General features: G+C 33.2%; 2 protein-coding genes across 2 annotated transcripts; both read right to left on the reverse strand.

Annotated features, from left to right (window-relative positions):
* Nucleotides 1-1,743: 1,743 nt before the first annotated feature.
* LOC121115123 (uncharacterized) lies at nucleotides 1,744-22,834 on the reverse strand. Its single transcript, XM_040709299.2, has 7 exons — nucleotides 22,699-22,834; nucleotides 8,921-11,307; nucleotides 8,638-8,856; nucleotides 8,157-8,558; nucleotides 7,677-8,098; nucleotides 6,971-7,619; nucleotides 1,744-2,249 (listed from the first exon to the last, which is right to left on the reverse strand). The coding sequence occupies exons 2-7, from the start codon at nucleotides 11,231-11,233 to the stop codon at nucleotides 2,145-2,147; spliced, it is 4,110 nt and encodes a 1,369-aa protein (XP_040565233.1). The 5' UTR covers nucleotides 11,234-11,307; nucleotides 22,699-22,834; the 3' UTR covers nucleotides 1,744-2,144.
* On the reverse strand, nucleotides 22,595-26,025 carry LOC139904971 (uncharacterized). The gene is made up of 5 exons (XM_071887228.1): nucleotides 24,330-26,025; nucleotides 23,895-24,193; nucleotides 23,407-23,828; nucleotides 22,699-23,350; nucleotides 22,595-22,600 (listed from the first exon to the last, which is right to left on the reverse strand). Exons 3-5 carry the CDS (start codon nucleotides 23,532-23,534, stop codon nucleotides 22,595-22,597), a joined length of 786 nt encoding a protein of 261 aa, XP_071743329.1. The 5' UTR covers nucleotides 23,535-23,828; nucleotides 23,895-24,193; nucleotides 24,330-26,025.
* Between the last annotated feature and the right edge of the window lie 963 nt (nucleotides 26,026-26,988).

A 26,988-nucleotide genomic window follows, 5' to 3' on the forward strand; every position in this document is an offset into this window, starting at 1 on the left:
TAATATTTGAAATTTTTTGTGAATAGCTATGAGTTTTTGGATTAAATTTTTTTTTCAAAACCAAGCCCCCTTCTCAGATATAATCTTGCGAACACCCTTGCCCAATGAGTTTCTTGATACCTCTTATGAATTTACCTTTTTAATTCTGTTAAAAGGCTGAATTCATGGAGGTTTTGTAATTAGAAGGGATGGGAAAAACGTAAACAATAATATAAGTTTGGAGATAAGACAAGCAAAACGTTGTTACTTTTTTCTTTTTCGTTCATTCATTAATCCATCCTACTTTTGGTGTAATTATGTTGAAACGCATAATAAAATGATGATATATACTAAGATATACCCGTATTACCGGGTGTAGACAAAGTAGTGAGACCTGCCTCTATGTAGTCATTAAAAGACTCATAATTGATCGATGTTGTACATAATTTTTTTCTTTTACTATAACAATGCACATTAATTATGAATTTGCCCACCATCAGCCTCAATAACAACGTCTGGAACCCTTTGCACACATTGGCAACGTATTTTTCAATGTTCATCCCCCACTGGTTAATATTCTGGTGGTGGACATTGCAAGCTTTCTTCTCAATTTGCCACAAAATCCAGTGGATTCAGATCTGGGCTCTGAGGGCGCAAAAGGTTCTTGGACTAGAAGTTCATGTTGCTATCCATCCACTATTGTACAATATTAGCCGTATGTTCCGGAGCCCCATCCTGCTGAAATACGTACGTGGCCTTGTTGGACTTCTTCATGGTCAATGGGACCACACTTTCCTTCAACACCATTAAGTAGTAACCGCGAGTAACCGGTATCCAACAGGAAACTAAATTGGAGGCATTTTACGGCAGTTCAAGCCACAACATCCTCACAGAGGCCAGAGGTTTGGTCTTGGTGACTGTTCTGATGCTGTTATCAGCCTTACCGAAGCATACCACCCGATCATTTTGCTTGTTGTAGACGGGATCAACGGTAAAGGTCTTTTAATCAAAGAAAAAAATATCCGGTTGCTGTTGTACTTCAGATCATTCGAGAGTTGCTGTCGTCGCTGAAGACAGAGTTCTATTTGACGTTGGGACAGGAGAGGTCTCTCAATTCGTCTAAGCGACCTTCCTCCAGCCTTTTAGACGCCCTTGCCCGCAGTAATCCGATGAACCTTCTTCTTCTTGGCGTACTCTGACATCTTCATCGTTGGGTTGACCTTAAAGGCATCCATGATGTCTTCCCCTCTTGGGTTTGTCCCCAACAGCCAAACGATTTTGGCCTCCCGGCGCGGATTAAATTGCCTGTGATGGCTCTTCTGGCTTCTATGGCGAAATATACATAATTTTTGTTTACAACATGTAAATCAATCAAAGGCTTAGAATCTAATCTATTCAAAAATATCGGATCATAAAGATTCAATAAAAAACACCTATTCAAAACAGTATTTTTAGAAGGTCTCATTACTTTTTCTACACCCAATATATATTTTGTTAATACATACTAAAGACAAACTCGCTAATCTTCTTCCTAATTCGTATTTAATTTATGTTTTTCTTTTTGGATTTTTAATTGTTTTGGTGCATTTTCGAATCTACAACCCATACCTTAAAAAAAACTTTGACACATGGGGAATCGATCTTGTTTTATAAAAAAAATCAACTTATTAGCGAAAAAAAAAAACTTTCCCTTCAGAGACTAGGAATCTGGTCCGACCAGAATGAAACATAGCCTTAGGTACGTAAAACAAAATTCTGAACAACTTTTATTTTAATGTCTAAGGGTTGTATTTGTCTCCGTTTGTGAAATAAATACCCTGGTTATGCGTTTTTATTAGCGGACATACATACACTTACTATAATATTATATTATAGTAGATATTTGAATATAATATAATATGTTTAACATTAGAGATATCAAATTGAGCACTTGATACAAAATAGTAAAAATAACAATAAAAGGAGAAAAATAAATTATAATCAGAAACATATAGACATAAGTTTGTTTTGGTCTCACAAATATCATCATTTCTTGTTGTCTCGAATAGAACGACGGGGACTTTCTTTGTAAAATGTTGAGATAAAATATTCATAAATGTTTTTATGATATTCTTTATTAAAAGAGACGGTATTACAATGTTCCTTTCATCACCACACTATTAAAATTACTTTTTTTTCCTAGTTCTAAGTTGTCTTTTTCCTACAGATGATTGAGAGGCACGCTCTCCCTCTTCTTCCATTTCAGTCAAGTTTTCAAGAGAGTTGAGGACCTAAAAAAAAAGAGAAATGAGATATTAGTGCTGTGTTCGGTATACCGGAACTACAGTGATACAGAGTAAAGGACTCAAGGGAAAGAGTGGACATTCAGTAGAAGAAGATCATGTTTTTTTTTTATCTTTGCGGATTGGCTTAAAATTGTCTCCTGTCATAAAGTCTATTTTAAAGTTCTTGAAGGTAATTTATGTACGACTTTGTGTGTTTAATTTAATTATCTATCATAATTAGCCGATACTTATAAATTGCAATATAATTTTCATAATGGTAACGTGTAGTCCAGTGTATCGTAATAATAGATCAACTTCGAATAAAAAGTCTCCAGGCTTATCACCCATGAAAATTTTAATTTTCCAAGACATCAATCGAAGGAAGTTGTGGATCAATACCATTAAACGTGGAATTTTGACCCCCACCAAAGACTCAAGAGTTTGCGATGTAATATAATCAACTATTTTTGAAAATTAAATTAATGGTTTACTTTATATGAATGTCGCTGTGCTCCATATTCTAACTATTCATACTTAAATTATTCCTTTAGGCTCACTTTGATGAATCAATGTTTCTGCGGAAGTCTTCAAAAGGACGGTGGCGTTTGGTACATGATAAATTCCTAGTTTATTTGAATATTCTAAGATAAAAAACAAACGAAAGCTCCCGTTTAACCGAAACAGAGACGCAGAAGAACTTCAAAGGAAGTAAAGAATTCTAATATTACACATTCGTATGTCAAAAATCATGGGGTATCCAGTAAGGAAGATTATCTTGATCACGAAGTTCAAACCCCACTCTCATCATACATTTTTATCCAAGAAGCCCAGATATTTAAGTTTTAACATGCGTACCACGCTCTAATTGAATCAATTAAGTTGCGGCAAATAAATATTTAACTGCAAAAATACAGTATCTTCAACCAAAACTTCCCAGGAACAAGGCTTCAATATTACCAACTAAAAAAACCGTTAAAAGATGTTATCTCTAAATGATATAGTAGAGGCTATGATATATTAATTATATCATAATTATTGTATTAGGCTCAGTTTTGTCGCAAAACCTCTATTGAAGAGTTCTTGAATGAAGTTCAATTAAGATGTTTGTCCAAGAAAGGAAAAAACTCTGAAATCACATGGTTAAATCCAACTGTTAAAAAATCACTAAAATTAAGGTAAACTGAAAGAAAGAATTTAGGATGATTTTATGCTTTATTTTGAAGCTATGTCCTTTCTTATAAATTTATAATGGTTAATTACACTTTTTAGATTTGCTTGTGGTTCGTCAGGGTATTAATCTCTTCTCGACTAAGAATTTCCTTTACTCTCGTTGGGGACACTGCGAAGGAAAACTTTTAAAGAAAGCGGTATTTTGAGTAATTTTTTTTTTTTTTTTTTGAGTTTTTGACGTTTAAAATAACGTCTTTCAGTGAAAAAGACAAAAATTGTGAACTATTGATGGATGAAATGATCATCAAAAAGTCTAAAAACAATGGATAAACTATTAAATGGGGGAGGTTACTCTTTCAGAGCACACAAGCGAATATGCAACACATATATTTTCGTAATGCTCGCTGGAATCGCAAATAGATGGAAGGAAGTTGTTAGTTATTACTTTACTCCAGATTCAGTCAATGGGTCCGTACTGGGGAAAATTACAAAGGATGTCGTCATAAGAGATTCCAAAATTAGTTTACGTGTAAGATCAATTACTACAGATATGGGACCATCAAACCAGGCAATGTTCCTTTGGCAGGGAGTAAATTTTGGAAGAAAAAATGAAATTGTTACCTTCACCTCTCATCCAGAAAATCCAAAATAAAATATATACTTTATTTGTGATGTTCCTTCTTCTCTTCTATAAAAACTTCTTACATCTTAAGTAAATAATGTTGAAATAATTTTGCCATCATTTTTTGGGGAAGAAAGACATTTATCAAAACATATTGTTTCCGTAAAACATCTTCAAAAACTCGTACAGTTAGAAAAAAGTTCAGGAATAGAAAATTGTTCCAAAGCTTTTTGAAAGTGTCATAAGCCCCAGCCACTTTTCTAAAATAAATGTTGCTGGCTCAATAACTTTTTCCCCTCATGCAACAAGTCCGGACCTGAGATATTCGACAATCTAGGAGTCTGATTGGTCGATCTTAATAATGGCAGAATTTATTGATCTGATTCATTCCTGGTTTGAACTCAAGTTTAATAGAAATAAAAGACTAGACCCTCATGTAATCGGGCTTGCTAAGAATTTTCAATCTGATGTATTGTACCGACTCCTGGCCAAGTCAGGCAGATTTTGACAAAACACGCAACCACTCAGTATATGACGTCACGATTGCTATAATTTTCAATTTAATGTATCGTACCGACTGCTGGGCAAGAAAAACAGATTTTGACAAAACACGCAACCACTCATTTACTATGACGTCAATATTAAAAGCGTGGTGGAAGTCAAACTTCAGTCGTACACGCCTTATGGTGTGTTTGATTATTGGCCATATTATATTATAATTAATTAGTTAAATGGATTATTTCTTCATAATATTATTTAAGTTCATAGTGTAGAATTCATATAAGTATTTAATATTTAAAAAGTAAACTTGGTTTATTACATTTTTTTTTGAAAAAGAAAAAATTCCTTGATTTAAAGTGGAGCTACAGCCTTCCAGCCACTTCTCCCTTGAGAACATTTTCTCGCCAAACTGGTCATGAAAATGAGAGGGAGGTCAATAACTATACATAAAAAATAAAAATACACCATTTCTTTTCGTTGGTGTAAGATGATGGTTAATTATCAAAAAGCTCTCTTGATCGCCCCTGATAAACAACAAATACCAACTCTACTTATTAGTGCTACCCCTATTAATGGTAAACCGATTAAGATCTGACCGATGAAAAAAGACAGAGAGGGAGGAGCGAGGGAAAGACTGTTTTGTAAATCAGTCCTAAGTTATTGCTTTAGATAGATATTTCCATTTAAAACGAAATTTAAATGCTAAACAAAAATTTATTCTTCCAAAACTAACAAAAAATAACACCGATATTCCCGAAATTAATTAAAAGCCCGACTTAGTTAAAATTATAAAGTTCTCAGACCGGTCTAAAATTTTCAGCCAAAATCTAAGATAACTTGGTATATAATATCATTTTTGCCTCCAGTATTAAATCCACTTTTAATGTGACCGTGTAATTTTGCCACGAACATTATCGCCTCTAGTAATATTGCCGCATTTTTTATGTTTATTTAATATAAGTTCGAACTTTACTTTAGTCTTTACTGTTGCATCCCGGCTATAGATTAAAAAATGAAGAAAAAAGGCAAATAATGAGGAAATATAGAAGGAATAGTATTTATAAGGACAAATGAGTAAGTAGTCACGGATCCGGGATCATGAGTCTATTTGTAAAGGACTCATTGAATAATGAGTCCTTGTTCATAGTCATGATCTTAGTTGAGACTTGAAGAAATGTAAGAAACTCCATAGATAAAAAGAAAGTTTGCTTTAAAAAAACGAAAATTATCGCGGTTATCATAATAACTTGAAGAATGTTTGGGAGAAAATAAAGTTGTCCTGATGTTTCATTAAATTAGCTCCTAACAGCGATGGTAATCATCCATTCTACTAAGAGTCCAAAAAGGAGGTCCACTTGTAACTCCGCAACAAATCATCAGTTCTATTTTTTGTCTTTCACGGACTAATGATAACTTTATACTTTTACGTTTCTCTCTTCAGGAATAAAATAAAAATGATATCAGCCTTGGAAAAAAAAATATTCAGGTAGCAGTAACAAAAAGCTGGACTATCTTCCATTATCTTATTATTTTTATCTATGGTAAATAACAAAAATAAAAATTCGAAACCTATAATATGAAAACATGAAAAGGTGGCGAATATGTCATGTTGCCAAATGTCCAAGAGGCGAAAATGTTCGCAGTAAAATGAGATAGAGCCCACATTTATTATAGTTATTTAATGCGTAGCACACAAAAATGACAATCAAAATTTGGACCATTTTAAATTTATAGTTTTTTGAGTATCTATAATTGATAAAACATGGTAACATTTGAAAGATAAATGAATATTTATTAACTTTTCATCATGATAACAATTACTAAAAAATGAGTTTCATCATATATAAAAATCGAGTAAAATGAAGGATCTTATTTAAAATCTAATAATATTTTTTCCATTTCCTCCCTTCAAATGCTATATATATAGTTCCAAAATTAAATGACAAAAAAAAATTTCTTCACACCAGTGCAATTTAGCTGTTGATTTTCTTATGGAATATTTAATAAATAAAAAGTGCTGGGTTGCATCATAAAAGTTCCAAAATTAGATATAGTTAAATAGATTATAAGACTAAATAAGTAATAAGTACTTATCTGTTATGTTGAATCTCAAGCATACATTATTAAATAATGCCTTTAAAACAATGTATTAATAAATATTTACAATTATTTGTATAATCGACTTATTTATATTTAATTTCTCACTCCATTATTTTTATCTTTGATTATGGCTCTGAATCGTTATTATATGTACTTTTATTAAGTTGAATTTTGGAATAGGCTATAAAGGCAAAACTTATGATCGTTGAAGGTTTAAATGGTCATTTTTGTATTTTACGGCTTAAATAAAAATAACCATGGGCATTCCAAAACATGATTTTTATTTTATTTTACTAAGTGTTATTATCAGAAAAGTGTTGATTTTCATCCTTACCTCATATTGTCTGTAAGTATTATAATTAGTTGTTCGGTTTGATCTTTTTGGAGTGTTTTTAGTGGCTGAATGATGAAATTCAGAATTGGGTGTTTCCTTAAGCGTATTTCTTTCTTTTTCCACGGAACTTAGTTCTGATCTAGAACTTTTATCAACATAACTAACGCGTTTCTTCTTAGTTTTATGAACTGGACGTGAACGAGTGACTTTATTTGACTTCCGTGAGCTACTTAGATAGCCCTCAATATCGTTTACTTCATTTTCAACATTGCTTTCATTTAAAATTGAGGAGCTATTGTTGGATTTTGTACTATTATTTTGGCCATTTCTACCTTTAACCCTTCTTTTCTTTTTACCAGAGCTTTGCAATCCAGTTGATATGATGCTTGAGTCGATTTTAAAGCTCTGATCTGATTTGTTCATTTGTTGATGAATTAATTGACTAGAATCCTCTGCAGCATCTCTATTTGAACAAATGCCGACTTGTTTTTGGAGCTCCTTATTCGCATCCTTGTATTCAATTATTACTTTGTCATTGGCTTTTTTGATCTTATCTAGTTCCTTTGAATGATTTGCGTTTGCTTGGGTTACATCCCGTTTTAATGACTCTATTTCGTCTCTAAGCAAGTCTTCAACCTCTCCGTCATATCTGTAAACATATAAAAATTAGTAATTAGTTTTTAAAATTATTTTTAACCACACTCACAATGATTTTTCTAATTTTAGCTCAAGCTCTCGAATGATAGCTTCCTTCTTGGAAAGTTCATTTTCCAGATTTGACAATGCATTCTTTTTACTGGGAGTAGATTTCATCATAAAACCTCGAAGTTTCATCGCTTCTTGCTTTTCTCTATTAATTTCATCATCTTTCAATTTAATTAATTTATCATAGCGCAACGAAATAGACTCATGCTCCTCTTTCGACTTTTTAACTTCATAATTTTTGGCTTCAATTTCAGATTCAAGGTATTCTACGTTTTCTCGAAGTTTAGTATCAGTAGACAAACTTACTGCTTCATTTTCTAATTCCGTAATTTTATCACTCAGTTGAATTTTTTCATATTCTTTAAGCTTTAATCCTTTTCTCAAGATTGTTATCACATTATCCTCTTTTTGCAAGGACTTAATCTTAAAAAATAAAATAAATATTAATCTTTAAAAAAAAAAAGTAATTTCTTGACCTTACTTGAACCTTAAGATTTTCAATAATATTTTGCTTCTCAGCAATATCACATCGCAGATTTTGTATTTCTTTAGAATTATCTTCAAGAGATTGCTGATTTGCTATACCTTTCTTCATCAAATTCTTAATTTCCTTTTCCAGATTTTGAATTTCATTCTCTTTTTCAGTTATTATCTTCTTTTTCTCATCCTCTGAAGATTTGATTTTAATTTTTGAACGTCTCAGCGTTTCAATTTCATCATTTAAATCCTTATCAAGCCTATTTTTTTCTTCTTCAACTTTTTTGAGAACTTTATCTTGATCTTCATACAGTTGTCTTGTTTTATCTAATTTTATTAAAAGACCATTTACTTCTGAAGATGTAGAATCCAACCTTTTACGGAGGTTATCGACTACTGAAGAATCCTAAAAATGAAACATAAAATTTTTATTTTTAATGAGAAGATTTATAAAACATAAATAAATGTGTTATAAAAAACTTTACCACTTCACTGTCACCAGCATTGCCAATCTGCTTATATTTAGATAATTCTGCTAAGATTTTTTCATTTTTACTGACTATCTCGCTATTTTCTTTTCGACAAGCAGACAAAAGTTCCTCCATTGATTCATAATCTTCTTGTCTGCTATTTGATTCCTTTATTAACACTGAATATTCCTCGTGAGCATCTTTTAGTGCAATTTTAACTTGAGTTAATTCAGTCTGGAGTAAATTTGAGTATAATGATCCAATTAATTATTATCATTTAGTATAATATGTACACTACCTTCAAAGACTTTTGAGCTTCTAACAACTTGGATTCATTATCGTCCTTTGCAAGAAATTCTTCTCCTGCTTCATCCAAAAGTTTTTTGAAATATGCAGCATCCTCCGTCTTGACAGTTAACTTTCTTTTTGTATCCCAAAGTTGGTTTTTCAAATCTTTTATAATGGGATTAGAGCTTAATGATTCTATAGCAGATTCTTTGCTCCTGTTCTCTAGTGCTAATTTGTCCATTTCTTCTTCCAAGGATTTTATTTTACTTTTATTGTCCTCATTAGTAAATTTTAAAGTTGTGACTTCTTCCTGCAGTTTTTTTCGAGCATCAAGTATACACTTGTGAGAGTCTTTAATAGCCACGTTTTGTTTTTTGATTTCCTCTATTTCAAGATTTCTATCCTCTAACTTAGCTTCAAGTTCAGCTATTTTGTCATTCAATTCGTCGTCACTAATATCCTGTCGTTTACGTTTGCGTGTTTCGTTGTAGGCATTTTCTAATTTCTTAATCCTCCAATCACTAAGATCATCCATGCGCTTTGTTGCTTCCTTCATACGTGTTTGCCATTCCTTTTCAACATTCATCATCATGATATTAAACTCGTTGCACAATTCAGTTCTAATGTCACTTTCTAAGGACTCATTTTTACGTTTTTCCTCGACTAATCGTCGTTCCAAATCATTGATGAGATTTGTTAGTGCTTCATAATGCGTCTCATTAATTTCCTCAGACGACTCAACGTCACTCTCGTCTTCTTCATCAATTTGATTTGGTGGACATAGTGTTGACCTTGCTTCAGGATTTTCCCATATGATTGTATTTCGTCCATTTAATGAAGACACTCGCTTATGCTCAAATAAAATAGATGAGAATCTAGATTTTCTCTTAGGCTTAGCAGGTAATTGTTCCTTAGCGTAACTAATTTTACTCGTAATAGCAGAGAATTTTAAGACCTGGAGTGTTTCATCAAAGAGATAGGGAGACTGACTAATATTAACAATCATGGAAGCTTTTCCGAATCCAACGAAGAATGCTTGAAATAAACGAGTGAGTTTCGAATCTCTGAAAGGAACAATGGCATGTTTCTTCATTTCTTTTATCCGTTGATTGTCTCTCAACGTTTTCATGACTCTACCAAGAACAAGAAGGGACGCATTAATATTCCCAGCCTCTACTCGCCTTGACCCTACATTCCTTGTTTTCTTTATTCTCTCCGAGCCGGCCAAATCACAGAAAGAGAGAATATTTACCCGTCCATATTTGGGTTTTTTTAAATCACAAAATCTAATGACCTTCACCGTGAAAATACAATGACTCCTGGAAGAATTGTGATTTAGTTTAGTAGCAGCAAAGTGTAGATTTTTTCTACCAATAAGGAGGAGTTTATAAGCCTCATCTGCGGATGAGACGGGTATTTCCTTGAGCCCCTTTATATAGGTGCTTCCTTTTCGTTCCTCGCACAGCTTTAAAGGAACTTTGCAAGAAGTCCCTCGCAACTTTTTGGACAAGGATACTTTTTCAAAGAGATCATAAATAGTTTCATTGTATATTTCCGCAAAGGAGATCCACAGGGAATAAAACATTCCCTCGTGGTTTAGGCCTTCGATCTCCGTCTTTTCTCTCTCCCTGTTGGTTGCACTCATATCTGCTGTGCAGGAAGAGGAGGACGAAGAGGTGGTGCTGTCCTCATCCACTACTTGGTGGAGATAACTACCCAGACTCAGAACAAAGTCCTTCTCTTCTTTCACGTCCTGGAAGGAGCAGGATTCAAATGTATCAAAGCCACAGGGCTTCAACGGGGTATTTTCAATTATTCTGTCGGACCCAAGGGAATTAAAAATAGTGTCCAAGGAACGGGGCAGAATCCCAGGATTGTTCAATGTGCCCTGTACAGTGAATGTTTTCCCAGAAGAAGTGGCTCCATAGGTGAAAATGAGTTGGTTGTGTCCCTCCAGGAAATCTTTAAGTCGAGGCTGAACCATTTGGCGGAAGAAATCCAACTGCGTGACTTGGGGATGGAAAATCTTGTTAAAGAGGAATCGTTGAGAATAACTGGATCCTGCTCCAGGCGAAGGATCCGTTACGACCTCTTGCCCAGAAATATAAATGCGGGACTCTTTGGTACTCCCTTCCACCTCCTCTTCACAGAGCCGCGGCTTGATTCGTGCATACACGCGAATGTTTTCATCCTCCTCCTCATCGAAGTCGATGCATTTCTTTGCGGCACTAATCCCCTGGGGATTCAAAGTGGGGATTGGCACCACATCTGGAGCCCCCAGGAAGGTCTTGAATTTATCTTCGAGAAAAGTCGTGGAGTCCATCTCCACGCAAGCTACTTCTCCCACCTCCTCAATCGACGACAATGGTCCAATGGAATGCACTCGCCAATCTGCAACTAATTGAATACAATCTTTAGACTCGGACTCAATTCATTTAAATGTCTTCCCTCCTTTTTGTTTTTTATGCCCTCGCAACCTCGACTCGCCATAGGGAAAGGAAGAATCTGAAGGAAAACATATTGTCATTAGACAATCTGCAGTTTTTTAAATAGTTAATAAACATTTAGGTATATACATCATCTCAGAAGCAATGTCCAACAAAATATATGATATCGATTTTTTTATTACTCATACTTATTAGTTAAACTGTTTTAATTACTCAAAAACTTTTTTCTATCTAGATCAAAAAATCAGAGAAAAAAAAATGAATCTATCAAAAGAAATAAAAATGTTTAAATTAGATTTCAGGAGATATCTTCATTTTTAAGGAAGAAGAAAAATAATACAATTTAACAGAAAGGTTGCGTGATTATGATATGCCAATTTTGTATTATATTATGCTTGTTTCAAACAGATTTCGTCAATAATAACGACTAGTGTTGCATCGGTCTAAAAAACTAAAATAACTGAAGTTCTAAAAGTCTTGTTCTAGGAATGGTCTTTATCTGTTTTTTATAAAAAAATATTACAGCTGAAATCACGTAGTTACTACTAACTATGTCATTTGAGTCGACTAGAACTTATTATCATAAGTTGAGTAGTGTTGGATCAGTCTAAAAAAAAGCCTTCAGAAATTTCCTTTTTTGCACCGGGAGAGTGCAAATAAGAGAAGTGAAATATAGATTAATTCGTCACAAAATAAGCAGAAACAAATGTTTCATTAAATAATTAGTATTTTCCAGACTTTTTTTTAGTAAAATATAGATTTTTCTTTTAAATTGTGTTTATATTTCATTTATTTATTTGAATTTCTGTAGTATAAAAAAATATGGATTTGTTTAAATATAATTATATTGAATCCTTGTTTTCTCTAAACACCCAGAAAATCAAATATATATTCAATGATATGGTTTTCCTTGATGACTCTGCAGCGATAGCTGCTTGGTCCTCTATTATGACACTAAATAGCTGTTAGCCCCCTTTTCTCCAAAAAATTACCGATCCCTACTGTAAGAGATGTGTCACTAGAATGTATTATCATTAAATTTTTCAGAAAATAAATTTTATTAATTAAATTTCAAATACTAGATTTTTTGGAAAAAAATCGAAAAATTACATATTTTAGAAAATAAATTTCAAATATTAAATTTTTTGAAAAAAAATTAATTTTATTAAATTTATTTTTTTAGCAGTTGACAAAAAATTAATTTTTTTTTTTTTCAATTTCACAATTTAAATTTTAAATATTAAAATTTTTTTTGAAAAATAATTTCAAAAATCCAGAGCTTTTTTAGAAAAAATTAAATTTTTCGGGAAAAAAATTTAAATATAAAATCTTGGTAAAACATTGCAAAAATCCATGGCTTTTCAGGAAAAATATAATTTTTTGGAAAATAATTTCAAAAAACCACAGCTGTTTAAAAAAAAATTTGAAAAAATTCTTAATATTACATTTTAAGAAAAAAAATATTTAATTTTATGGGAAAAAAATTCAAAAATCAATAGATATTTACAGAAAACTAAATATTTTTTAGAATTTAATTTGAAAAATTAAATCAAATTTTAAATACGACATTGTTTGAAAAAAAATCAAATCTCTCCCTTTATCCCTCTCCCTTAGCACACCCCTGTAAGTATATAGTCAAGTTTGAAGACATCGTTTTTTTAATTGTATCTGTGAAGAAGATTAAAAGATCTCTAATTCAAATCCTTACATGAATATACTGATGTAGAGCTTTATATTGATTAGAAGACAAAAAAAAAAAGTTGATGATAAGTTGGGAAAAAGACATCACTATTTCGTCAGAAATGAATCCGATTAAGAAAAAACAAAATTCAAACAAAGAAAGTTGTTCCATGAGCCGAACCATAAAAAGATTATGAGCAAGGCTGTGTCATTAGCGTTCTTACAGTTCTAGCGGTTCCGGTTCTTGAATTGCTAGAATCAGAATGGACAAAGTCGAACAGAGACCGCAATATATTGTTTATCGGTCTCGGTTCTTGTGTCTTTGTCCCTCTATAGAATATATAGGGACAAAGAAGATATATATTATAAAAAATAAATTAGCTTTAATACATAAGTCAATTTTCGGAGGGTTTTTTTTTTTATGCAATTGCACAAACCCGTTTTCCAATGATTTTTTTACGTTGCCGGGATGATACAGTTGTATCTGAGTTCCAAATAGCCAAGGGCTTCTTATGGATCTGGTAAAGGAGTTATAGCTAGCAGAAATTGTAAATACAAGAGGGAAGGGGTGGGGTAGATTACGGGTCCAGGTCCGCTACTAAGCTTGTCAGGGCCCTATAATATGATAACTTTACTATGCAAAGCTCCCTCCTAGAACTAATACATTTTAAACTGAGGCCCCTTTATACGAGTTTTCAGAGCCACTCTTAGAACTTGGGGTACTACGCACTCTGCGTATGAGGTAGTTGTGACCCTGTTTGTATGGAATTTCATTTCCTGGCCCAAATTTTCAAGTGACGCCCCTCGTTTTAAGCACTTGTTACCAAACTGATCATGTATTAAAAAGAACCGAGACCAATAAAGCTGAACCAATATCGAGACCGATTCCGTTCAAATGAAAGAACTGAGACCCGGATCGATAGAACCTCTAAATCTGAACCGGGCAGAACCTTGATTCTGAGCTTTGCAGTTCTATGAGTATACCGAATTGAATTGGACTTCAAATATTAATTAGAATGCAATTCATTTTAGTAGCATTGAAGATTAAGGAAATTATAATGAAACGCATCAGGAACTTTGTAATAAGATAAATAGGTACGACTTTAATGAGTAAAGGATAAATGACTTATGTAAAATAATTGGATTTGATAACTCTGAAAATTACCATGTTAGTAAAAGGAAAGTTGATAAATACAATATTCACTGATGGGTGCGAAGTGAACACTGTTCCTGAGAAAGGGGCTCTTAAATTTGTAGAATTAGAATTTCAACGAGTTCTACGCGTTATTATTAGTTTATTACATGAAAATGAGTTGCCCTTTAGGCACTTATTTGAAGAAATTAATCACCCGAAGGAGCAGAAAATTATACAGGATTCCTTAGCAAAATAATTTCTTTAAAAGATAGACTCAAGCTCAAACCACCTGAAGAATGCAAAATGTTTGAAGAACTTGAAAGAAAAGTACCAATGATTGATTATGAGGTAAAAAACAATTACTTAGAGTCATTACACCTTATTTGCCATTTGGTCCAGGATGGGCCAATTAAAGGATATTTATCTATTTTGACTCACAAACCTGAGCTTAGCTTGTTGGAACACTACCCAGAAAATATTCTTAGGCTTTATTGCCAATCTAAACCACCAAACAATGAATATAGTTAAAGTAAACTAGTTTTAACCCCAATTGGTACTTCAATTTGAAACTTCTTGTAAAAATTGTATTAAATACATACGTCCCGATCTGTTTTTCTATTCGAAAAAGAGATAACTTGGAGCTCCAGGCTTTTATTCAAAAGTTTTTCCTTTGCAAGGGAGATGTTTCAAGAATTGCCATAACAGATGTCAACCTTCAAAAAAGGTCTTCGAAAATAACTCATACTTTGCTGATTATGAGGCAATTTTTTTGACAAACATTTTTTTTTTAGTTGCAACTTCCAATGAAATATTGGATTCGTAAATAAAATAAAGTTTGTAGAAATTAGTCTGGAGATTATTTTGTGTATTTATATTTGACACATAAAAATTGATGTTTAACTGAAATATCTGAATAATTTTCATTTTTTGTCATCAAACCTCAATTTTCAATTTTTAAGAGGAAATACCACAAAACGATGCTTTTTACTTATAAAAATTTATGACTCTAACAATAAACTAAGTATTTTCAATTTCTCGAACATTTTATAAAATAATTTTTGCAATATATGCATTAATGAACCGGTTATCGAGGGTTATTTTTACAAGAACATTATTTTCATTAACATTTTTGTTTTGCAACCACTAAAAAAACATTGGATGGTTCGTGTTTCGCTTGAAAATGTTAATAAATGCTATTAACTATTTTTTTTGCGAAATTAGTGCAAAAAAGTTTTTATCGATGTTATTGCGAATTTTGATTTGGCAATTTTTTGACAGAAATAAAAAATTGACTTCTCTTCTGGACAATTTTTTTGGTATGTTATTCGAAGTTTCCAACAATTTTTTTTTCAATTTATAATAATAGTACTAAGGTTCGACAAAACTAAGAGGGGGAGTTGCTGTGATGAGACTTAAGTGGATTACCTTACTTAACCGGATACATATAGTGTGATTATTATATGTAGTATAAATATATAAATATATAGTCTGGGAGCCTGCCACAGAAGATTTCACCCCATAAGGGACAGAAGGTTTGGCCCCCTGAAATTACTCAACTAGAATATTTATTTTTTTGTCATCCTGAAACCCTCTGCTGGGTCTGGCCTCCAGACCCTCCTGAAAATAGCCTCCGCACTATTTATTTGAAACATAAGTTACATAGACAAAACTAACTCCAATGTATAGTACTATGTTTGTACATCATAAAAAAAACTAAGACTGACAAAAAAATTCAGTCGGAAACTTGAGGTACGAACCCCATAAAGTACCCCCAAAACCGTAAAATGTACATTGTACATGGAAAAAACCTGCATCTGTGTATAGTATTATTTCAGACATCATAAAAAACAAAGACTGACCAAAAAGTTATGTCTGAAAGTGAGGTCATACCCCCCCCCCACCCAAGTAGCCCCCCAATAAATGTTGAATTTATGGTTTATTTCATCCCATAAGGTATATGGACAAAACTTGCATCAGAAGAGTACTGTCAGGTGCATCATAAAAAACCAATATTGATGACACGTTTTTCTCTCTGAAAATTCAGTCAAAATACCAAAAAGTACCACTCCCCCCTAAATTAAAATTAAAACAATTTGTTGATAATGTTTTATTAGGGCATTATAACAACCCTCGTCTCACCATATTTTCAGTTACGCATTGTATTATAAACTTTATATGTAGATACCTATTTAAATGAAAATTACAATGATCCACGCCATAGATGGCGTGGATCTAAAATCTCCTCAATACTGTCTTCACTTTCATTACTACTATCGTTATATTCGTCAATATACTTAAAGAAAAAATACAAAAGAAATAGAATTTCATTAAGAGCATTTTCTAAACAATGTTATCCATTTACCAGTTTTAAAATTATATAAAAGTATTTTCTGAATATTTTTTTTTTTTTTCAATTTGCCATAGTCAATGTGGTTCCTACTCCCGGGTATACCGGGTAACCCTTTGCTAGTAATACACATATATATATATATATATGATCCCACTGCCATCTCAACAAAAGTGTAGCCTATAAAAAATGAGGTAATCGAATTGGCTGATCAATCTCCTCCTCCACTTCAAACAAAATCTTGAGAACGTAAGTGCATGTAAAATGTTCTTAACCAAATTTTTGATCAAAAAAGTATCAATTAGAATGTTATAAAAGTAAATTGGATTATAAATAGGCTCCGCAAACTAGTTTTGAAAGGGAAGGAGCAATAACTAACAAAAAAAAATTCCAATTTTTTTGTTGCTATAAAATAATGGTTAATTAATTAAAAAATGAGGGCCGACCTTGACTTCCTCGGCCCCTGATAAACAACAAATACCAACTCTATCTATTAGTGCTACTGAATGAATAGTAAACAAGATTGGAGGAGGGAAAAACTGTATAGTAAATCAGTCATAGTCAGTGATAAAATGTATAAAATGGACATGTTTAAAAAAAACCCGAAAATCAACATGGTAGCCATGAAAATTTGAAGAATGTTTTGGATGAAAGAAAGAATAATATTCATGACCTTTCATTAGATCAGCTACAATCAGCTGTGACAAGAGATGAAAGAAATAAACAAAGGCATTTGCTAGAATTACTCCAAATGTCGAACGTACATGCTACTCTGAGTCCAACAAGGACTCAGATAATTATACCTCCGCAAAAAAATCCTCATGGTTACTCTCCATTTTTTATAAGCATGCACAAATGTTCCATCATGTTTTGAATATAATTGAATCCATTTAGGAAAGGATGTTCCCTACTCAGGAATTAAATAATAATGATAACTGCTTAGGAAAAGAAAATTCATTCTTCAGACTACCAATTTAAAAAAAAAGGGCCAGCTGAAAAATTTATATTTCTGGTCCTAGGACATAAAGGACACAAGGAAAAGACCGGACAGACAAAAAATCTACAACAACAACAAAAATATAAGGGAAAGAAATAAGATGAAATAATCTACAGCTATTGCACCCACTGATGTATAGGTGTGATTCTCTCATGATTAATGATTTAAAATGGTTATTTTTTATAAAATAGTTGTTCATATTTTGTTTTAGTATCTAAATTAAAGAATTCAATTAAAAATTTAATTTTTTTCAATAAATATAAAGTTCAAAAAGAACCGAATTTATTCTTTAAATATTAAATACTTAAATGAATTCTACATTATAAACTTAAATCATATTATTCGGAAATAATAATCCATTTAAATAATTAATTATAATTAGATGTGGCCAATAATTAAACATGTGTTGACCAATATCATGCATACTTGCACTTTTACTAGCCCGAACATTGTTCCTCCCAAGGTTAATAGAAATACAAGATTATACCATAACGCGTGTACGACTGATGTTTGACTTCCACCACGCTTTTAATATTGGCGTCATAGTAAATGAGTGGTTGCGTGTTTTGTCAAAATCTGTTTTTCTGTGCCGGGAGTATGTACAATACATCAGATTGAAAATTCTAGCAAGCCCGATTTTATGATGGTCTAACCTTGTATTTCTATTAGCCTTGATTTGACCGATGAAAAAAAAGACTGAAAGGGGGGTGGGTGGCGTTTGAGGGGGAAAATGTTAAGTAAATTAATCCAACACTAGTCTTATTATTATTGTTTTAGACAGATATTTCTGTTTAAAACGAAATTTAAATGCTAAACAAAAATTTATTCTTCCAAAACTAACAAAAAATAACACCGATATTCCCGAAATTAATTAAAAGCCCGACTTAGTTAAAATTATAAAGTTCTCAGACCGGTCTAAAATTTTCAGCCAAAACCTAAGATAACTTGGTATATAATATCATTTTTGCCTCCAGTATTAAATCCACTTTTAATGTGACCTGTAATTTTGCCACGAACATTATCGTCTCTAGTAATATTGCCGCATTTTTTATGTTTATTTAATATAAGTTCGAACTTTACTTTAGTCTTTACTGTTGCATCCCAGCTATAGATTAAAAAATGAAGAAAAAAAGGCAAATAGTGAGGAAATATAGAAGGAATAGTATTTATAAGGACAAATGAGTAAGTAGTCACGGATCCGGGATCATGAGTCTATTTGTAAAGGACTCATTGAATAATGAGTCCTTGTTCATAGTCATGATCTTAGTTGAGACTTGAAGAAATGTAAGAAACTCAATTGATAGAAAGAAAGTTTGTTTTAAAAAAACGAAAATTAACGTGTTTATCCTGACAATTTGAAGAATGTTTGGGAGAAAATAAAGTTGTCCTGATGTTTCATTAAATTAGCTCCTAACAGCGATGGTAATCCTCAATTCTATAAAGAGTCCAAAAAGGAGGTCCACTTGTAACTCCACAACAAATCATCAGTTCTATTTTTTGTCTTTCACGGACTAATGATAACTTTATACTTTTACGTTTCTCTCTTCAGGAATAAAATAAAAATGATATCAGCCTTGGGGGAAAAAATATTCAGGTAGCAGCAACAAAAAGCGGAACTCTCCTCCATTACCATATATATGTCATGTTGCAAAATGTCCAAGAGGCAAAAAAGTTTGCAGTAAAATCAGGTAGAACCCATATTAATTATAGCTATTTAAGACGTAGAAGATGAAAATGACCATTGTTGTGTATTTTATATAAGTATGTAATTTCTTTTCCATCTCACTTACACGCTGTACCCCTCGATTTGTTCAATAAACACTATTCTCCTATCTCTTACTTATTTCTTTTGCTAACGAAAGAGTACTCGAAGGCCAAGGAACCCTCCTATCAACCATAAGCCTTCTAAGAAGACTATAAAATGTAAGTTTTATGACTCAATGCACTTTCCTCTAAGATCCCAATATCCAGCTATCAGAAAGACTTGCTCCAAGTATGGAGGCCTTGAACACTTCTATCCTTGCTTCAGAAGTGCAAAAGTCATATGGTAGTGGCGAAGTTATCAGAACTTCCCCACCTTAACAGCTCTAAGAGAGCCTTTGTCAGAGCAAGGCTCAATGATAAATGGGTAACCTTCTCACTCGATATGGGAGCTAACGTCAACATCATCCTTACTCGACTCGTGCCCGACAAAGCCGACCCTACATATGGTGGTAATATTGCCGTTTTTGGTGGCAGCAAGTTTCCCACCCGTGGCATTGTTTATCTTCCTTTTAGTCTGGATCGCAGGCCTGTCTAGACTTTGGCCTTTTCTACATCCATAAACCTTCATTCCTCTGCAAACAAGTCCAACCTGCAGAGCCTGCCCTCAAAGGACTTCACACTGAATTCAATTATATTTTCCTGGACTCTGGTGCCTAAACTGTCAATCATGCAAAAGCAAGAATCCGCATCATAGACGAAGAAAAACCTCACTATCTCCGTCCTGTGCCTCTCGCTCTCCGGAATAAGGTCAAAAAGAACTACTAGGTATGGTCAAACGTTGTACCCCGGAGAAAATCAAATCCTGATTGTTCATCTCCTATAGTAACTGTGCTCAAACCTGACTGAAACATTGGCATCTCTGTGGACTATGCCCACACCATCCCCCGGTCATCAACAAACATCTCCACCCCTAGCCTTACCAGGACGAACTGTTCGGAGACCTTGCCGGGTAGAAGTAATTTACTAAGCTAGATTTTCTCCACTGTTTTGAACAATACAAATTCGATTATCGTTCCCAAAGACCTCCTGACCATAAACACTCCCTTGGGCCTCATAAGATATAGAGTTCTCCCTTATGGTCTGTACTCTAACCCAGCGATCGTTCAAGCATTCCAGGAGAAACTCTTTGCGGGTACAGCCAATGTCAAAATTTACCCCGATGAACTCCCTAATATATTCAAAATGAGTGCCTGATTACCTCTCCACTCTTCGGTTAGTTTACGAACGAATCAGTGTCGCTGGAGTGCGCCTCAAGAAAAGAAAAGCTGGCTTTGCAAGCAATGGGCTTACCTACGTGGGATTCAAAGTATCTGACGGAGAAAAGTCGATAGATCCAGAACTGGTACGACTCGCACTTGAGTTCCCAACTCCGACAACCTCCTCCCAGAACAAATCTTTCATCGTAATCATCCAGTTCTACGGCTAATTCATTAAAGATCTCTCATCGATCGACGCTCCTCTAAATGAACTTATAAGGCAAAACGAGGACTTTACGGGAATGGATGAGGCTAAGGTAAGCTTTATTAAAACCAAAAAAAACATTAACTAATGCACCTATCCTTGCCTACTATGATCTCGCTTGACCCTTGTTCCTCTCAACTGATGCATTACATATTGGGCTTGGAGCCGTCTTGTTCCATCTGATGAATGCAGAGAACCCTCCTACTGCCTATGCATCTCAGAATCTGAGTAGCGCCGAGAAGAATTACTAACAAATCGATAAAGAAGCTATCGGAATAATATTCGTCCTAAAGCGATTTGAGTGCTACCTCCACGGCCGAACCTTCTCCATAAAAACAGACCACAGGCCTCTCCAATTTATTCTTAACCCTCAAAAAGACCTTTCGACTGTGGTCACGGACTGTCTCTCCCGTTACGCCCTTCGTCTTGATATATTCGATTATAACATCATTCCCGTCACAGGAATTTACAACCTACAAATAGACGCTCCTTCCCAAGGTCCTTTAGAAGACCCTGAACCACTCATAACTCCTGACACTACTGATGAGTTAATGTATTTTGCTAGTTCAAGCGACAATAAACTCCTAGTAGCTGTGAAAGAGGATGAATATTTTCGCCCTCCCCTTCAAGCAGCAAGAATAGGTGACTGGTCCAAGGTAACAGAAGATCCACACAAAAAGGAACGGCATGCCTTCTCATTGAAAAATGGATTGCTATTTTGGGGAATCCGCCTAACCATACCCTCTTCTCTCCAACGTAAGTTCCTCGACGAACAACATTTATCACATCGAGGAATTGCAAAGATGAAATCTGTTGCGCGATTTCAGCTATGGTAGTCTAACATATATGATAATAACATTTATCACTTCGTAGTGTCCTGTAAAACATGTCAAAGCCACAGCCATCTCCTCCTTCTAAATTCACCTCCCGCCTTCAAACCCTTGGAACGCATTCATATTGATGATATGAAAGCCAGGAAACAGGATATCCTCATCCTTATTGATACGGGCTCAAAATGGATTGAGGCCACCCCGATGTCCAGCACCTCAAAATACACCCAGCTTTTTCATTAGTTCACTAGATGGGGATTTCCGCTACAAATACACCTCGACAATGGTACCCAATTCTCAAGCTCACTCTTTTAGGAAAAATTGTCGCAATGGGGAGTGAAGGTGAATGTAATGGACAGCCCGAAAGAGCAGTGAGGATTGTCAAAGATCTGATGCAAAATAATCCTGGAACATTACTGGATGAACTCCTCTTCACATACCCATCTATTTCCCTGTCGTGTGGCAACTCACCTGCACAACATTTATTTTCAAGGTCAATGCACGCTCGTCTGGATGGATAACTCCATCCAAAAACCTCAAAATCTAAAGAGCCTATCATTAAAAAAATTCTAGTAAAATGGAAACTAATAATATTTTCTATGCTATATATAATTGCTAAAATTAAATAATCAATATAATATAACATTTTTCTTCACAAAAGCAGTAAAATTTAGTTATTGATTTTCTTATGGAATATTTAATAATTAAAAAGTGGAGGATTGCATCATAAAAGTTTTGAAATTAGATATAGTTAAATAGATTAAAATACTAAATAAGTAAGGATTACATATCAATTATATTGGATTTTAAGCATATATTATTAAATAATGTTCATCCCCTTGCATTAAAAACAATGTATTTCCAATTATTCGTATAAACAACTTAATTATATACTCCATTATTATTATCGTTGATTATGGCTCTGACTCATTATTATATGTACTCTTATTTAGTTGAATTTTAAAAAAGGTTCTAAAGGCAAAACTTATGATTGTTGAAGGTTTAAATGGTAATTTTCGTATTTTACGCCTTAAATAGAAATAAAAATAACCATGGACATTCTAAAACATGATTTTTTTTATTTTACTAAGTGTTATTATCAGAAAAGTGTTGATTTTCATCCTTACCTCATATTGTCTGTAAGTATTATTATTAGTTGTTCGGTTTGATCTTCTTGGAGTGTTTTTGGTGGCTGAATGATGAAATTCAGAATTGGGCGTTTCCTTTAGCGCATTCTTTTCTTTTTCTACGGAACTTAGTTCTGATCTAGAACTTTTATCAACATAACTAACGTGATTCTTCTTAGTTTTATGAACTGGACGTGAACGAGTGACTTTACTTGATTTCCGAGACCTACATAGATAACTCTCACTATCATTTACTTCATTTTCAACATTGCTTTCATTTAAAAAAATTGAGGAGCTATTGTTGGATTTTGTACTATTATTTTGGGCATTTCTACCTTTAACCTTTCTTTTCTTTTTACCAGAGCTTTGCAATCCAGTTGATATGATGCTTGAGTCGATTTTAAAGCTCTGATCTGATTCGTTCATTTGTTGATGAATTAATTGACTAGAATCCTCTGCAGCATCCCTATTTGAACAAATGCCGACTTGTTTTTGGAGCTCCTTATTCGCATCCTTGTATTCATTGATTACTTTTTCATTAGCTTTTTTTATTTTATCCAGTTCCTTTGAATGATTTGCATTTGCTTTGGTTACACCATGCTTTAATGACTCTATTTCGTCTCTAAGCAAGTCTTCAACCTCTCCATCATATCTGTAAACATATAAAAATTAGTAATTAGTTTTAAAATTATGTTTAACCACACTCACAATGATTTTTCTAATTTTAGCTCAAGCTCTCGAATGAAAGCTTCCTTTTTGGAAAGTTCATTTTCCAGATTTGACAGTGCATTCTTATTACTGGGAGTAGATCTCATAATAAAATCTATAAGTTTCATCGCTTTTGCTTTTCTCTATTAATTTCATCATCTTTCAATTTAATTAATTTATCATAGCGCAACGAAATAGACTCATGCTCCTCTTTCGACTTTTTAACCTCATAATTTTCGGCTTCAATTTCGGATTCAAGGTATTCTACGTTTTCTCGCAGCTTAGTAACAGTAGACACACTTACTGCTTCATTTTCTAATTCTGTAATTTTATCACTCAGTTGAGTTTTTTTCATATTCTTTAAACTTCAATTCTTTTCTTAATATTGTTATCACATTATCCTGTTTATGCGAGGACTTCATCTTAAAAAAAAAGATTAAATTTTAAAATAATGTAATTTTTTTACCTTGATTGTTGATTTGCTATACCTTTTTTCATCAAATTCTTTATTACCTTATCTAGATTGTGAATTTCATTCTCTTTTTTAGACTATATCTTCTTTTTTTCATCCTCTGAAGATTTAATTTTAATTTTTGAACGTCTCAGCTTTTCAATTTCATCATTTAAATCCATATCAAGCTTATTCTTATCTTTTTTCAATTTTTTTCAGAACTTTTCCTTGATATTTATAAGTTGTATTGTTTTATTTCATTTTTTTAAGAAGCCCATCTACTTCTGAAGAGGTAGGATCCAACCTTTTACGGAGATTGTCGACTACTGAAGAATCCTCAAATTGAAACATAAAATTATTTTTTTAATGAATATATTTTAATAACATCAATAATGTGTGATGAACAGCTTTAACACTTTACTTTTACCAGCATATTTCGTTAATTTTCTTAGATGTGTTCATTTCTACTTACTATCTTGCTATTTTCCCTTCGACAAGCAGGCAGAAGTTCCTTCATTGATTCATACACTTCTCATCTGTTATTTGATTCCTTTATGAAGACTGAATGTTATTCTTGTGCATCTTTTAATTCCATTTTAACTCGATTTGGAATAAATTTGAGTAAAATTATCCAATAAATATAACATGAATTCTACCTGCAATGAGTTTTTAGCTTCCATCAACTTGGATTCATTATAGTCCTTTCTAAGAAATTCTTCGTCAGCATTATTTAATAGTTATTTGAAATATGTAGCCTGCTCCATCTTCTCTGCTCAATTCTTTTGGTGCTCCAAGGTTAGTGTTTTCAAATATTGTATTATGGGATCAGATGCTTAAAGATTTATTTCAGATTCTTTGCTCCTATTTTCTAAAGTTAATTTATTCCTTTTTCTTTAATGGGTTTCATTTTACTTTTATTAGTAAATTATGAAGTCTTTATTTCCTCTTGGAGTTGGTTTTTTTTCAAACATCAAGGAGACACTTATGAGAGTCCTTAATCGTCACGTTTTAGTTTTTAATTTCCTCTGTTTCAAGATCTTGATCCTCTTAGCTTCTAGTTCATTTATTATTTCATTTAATTCATCATCACTGATATCGTGTCGTTTACATTTGCGAGTTTCGTTGTAGGGATTTTCTTATTCCTTATTCTTTCAATCACTAAGATCATTCATGAGCTCCGTGGGGTTTTCAAGCGTTTTTACCAATCTTTTTCAACATTCTTACCAAGATTAATAACTCGTTGAATCATCCAGGTATTATGTCCCGCTCCTTAGAGACTATTTTTAATTGCCTTGGATCCGGGAAAAAAATTGAAAATGCCAATAGGTTTGATACCTATCAATCATGCTCCTTCCAAGATGTGAAAAAAGAGAAGGGGCTTGTGCTAAGCCACCAAGCAGTTGAAGACGATAACACCTCTCCCTCCTGGACAGTGGATATGAGTGCAACTAACAAGGAGAGAGAAAAAACAAAGCGAAGGCCTATACCATGAGGGAATGCTCTAAATTCTGTGGATCTCCGTTGCAGAAATCTACACAGAAAACATTTCTGATATCTTTGAAAAAGTATCCTTATCCAAAAAGTTGCAAGGGACTTCCTGCAAAGGAACTATAAAGCTGTGTTAGGAACGAAAAGGAGCCCCTATATTAAAGGTTTCAAAGAAATACACGTCTCTTCTGCAGATGAGGCTTATAAACTCCTCCTTATTTGTAGGAAAAATCTACATTTTGCTGAAATTAAACTAAATCACAATTCTTCCAGGAGTCACTTCATTTTTACTGTGAAGGCAATTAAATTTTGCGATTTAAATCAACACAAATACGGACGGATAAATAATTTCTCTTTTTGTGATTTGGCCGGCTCGGAGAGAATAAAGAAAACAAGGAACGTAGGGTCAAGGCGAGTAGAGGCTGGGAATATTAATGCATCCTTTCTTGTTCTGGGTAGAGTGATGAGAACGTTAAGAGACACTCAACGGATAAAAGATGTGAGGAAACATGCCATTGCTCCTTTCAAAGATTCAAAACTCACTCGTTTATTTCAAACATTATTTGCTAGATTCGAAAAAACTTCCATGATTGTTAATTTTAGTCAGCCTTCCTATCTCTTTGACGTAACACTTCAAGTCTTAAAATTCACTGCTATTTCGAGTAAAATTAGTTATGCTTAGGAACAATTACCTGCTAAGCCTATAAGAAAATATAGATCCAGGATTTCTATATTGAATAAAAAGGGATAGAAGGAAAACTAAAATCAAATGAATATGGAATGATAGCTTTTTTTGGCGTGCACTTATTTTGACGGTAGCGCAAAGTCCAATATATGTTCTTCAGGAAAGGCTACATGTAGCCTTCCTTGATTTTCTTATAAGTCGTATTAATAATGTATATTCTGTAAATTTTATATTTAATAGTTCATTTGTATAGGCTCCCACGAACATATCTTGCCGTCAATAAATTATGATATTAGTGGTTAGTAGAGGTCTAGAAATATTTTTGTAGTTGCAACCTGAACAACATTTTTTATATTCTAAAACTGTCATCATTAATTTTCTTTAATTCTTCAGAAGGGAACATTTATGTATAAATTTATAACTAATGCGTGTGCTCATGAAAAAAAAAGAGTAAGAATGAGGGTTGGCTCGGGAGTTATAAGTTTAAGTCCTTGTTGAAATTGAAGTAGAATTGAGGATCACCATAAGAAAAATTCCAGCCTATATGTCCTGGCTATATAAGGCATATTATCAGTAATGTAAATCCGGTGATTTTTTTAGGTGGTCTATTGTTTAGGAATTGGTAATCTAAAAAATTAATTTTATTTTTCTTAGCAGTTGTCATTGTTATTTAATTATTTCCTTAATAGATTCAATTATATTCTAATTCTGATTCCATGGACAATTACTATTATATATACATATATATAGTAGTCATTGCCTGATTAAACATTTATGGTCATAAAAAACGGAGCGTTATCCTGAAGGTTTTGCTGCAAAGTTATAATTGTGAGTCCTTGTTGGACTCAGAGTAGCATTAGGGATCGACATTTGAGTAATACTAGCAAATACCTTTATTTATCTCCTTCTCTCCTTCCTCCTTCGTCACAACTGATTGTAGCTGATCTAATTAAATGTC

The sequence above is a fragment of the Lepeophtheirus salmonis genome, chromosome 3, assembly GCF_016086655.4.
Source record: "Lepeophtheirus salmonis chromosome 3, UVic_Lsal_1.4, whole genome shotgun sequence".
In the NCBI taxonomy this organism is placed as follows: domain Eukaryota; kingdom Metazoa; phylum Arthropoda; class Copepoda; order Siphonostomatoida; family Caligidae; genus Lepeophtheirus; species Lepeophtheirus salmonis.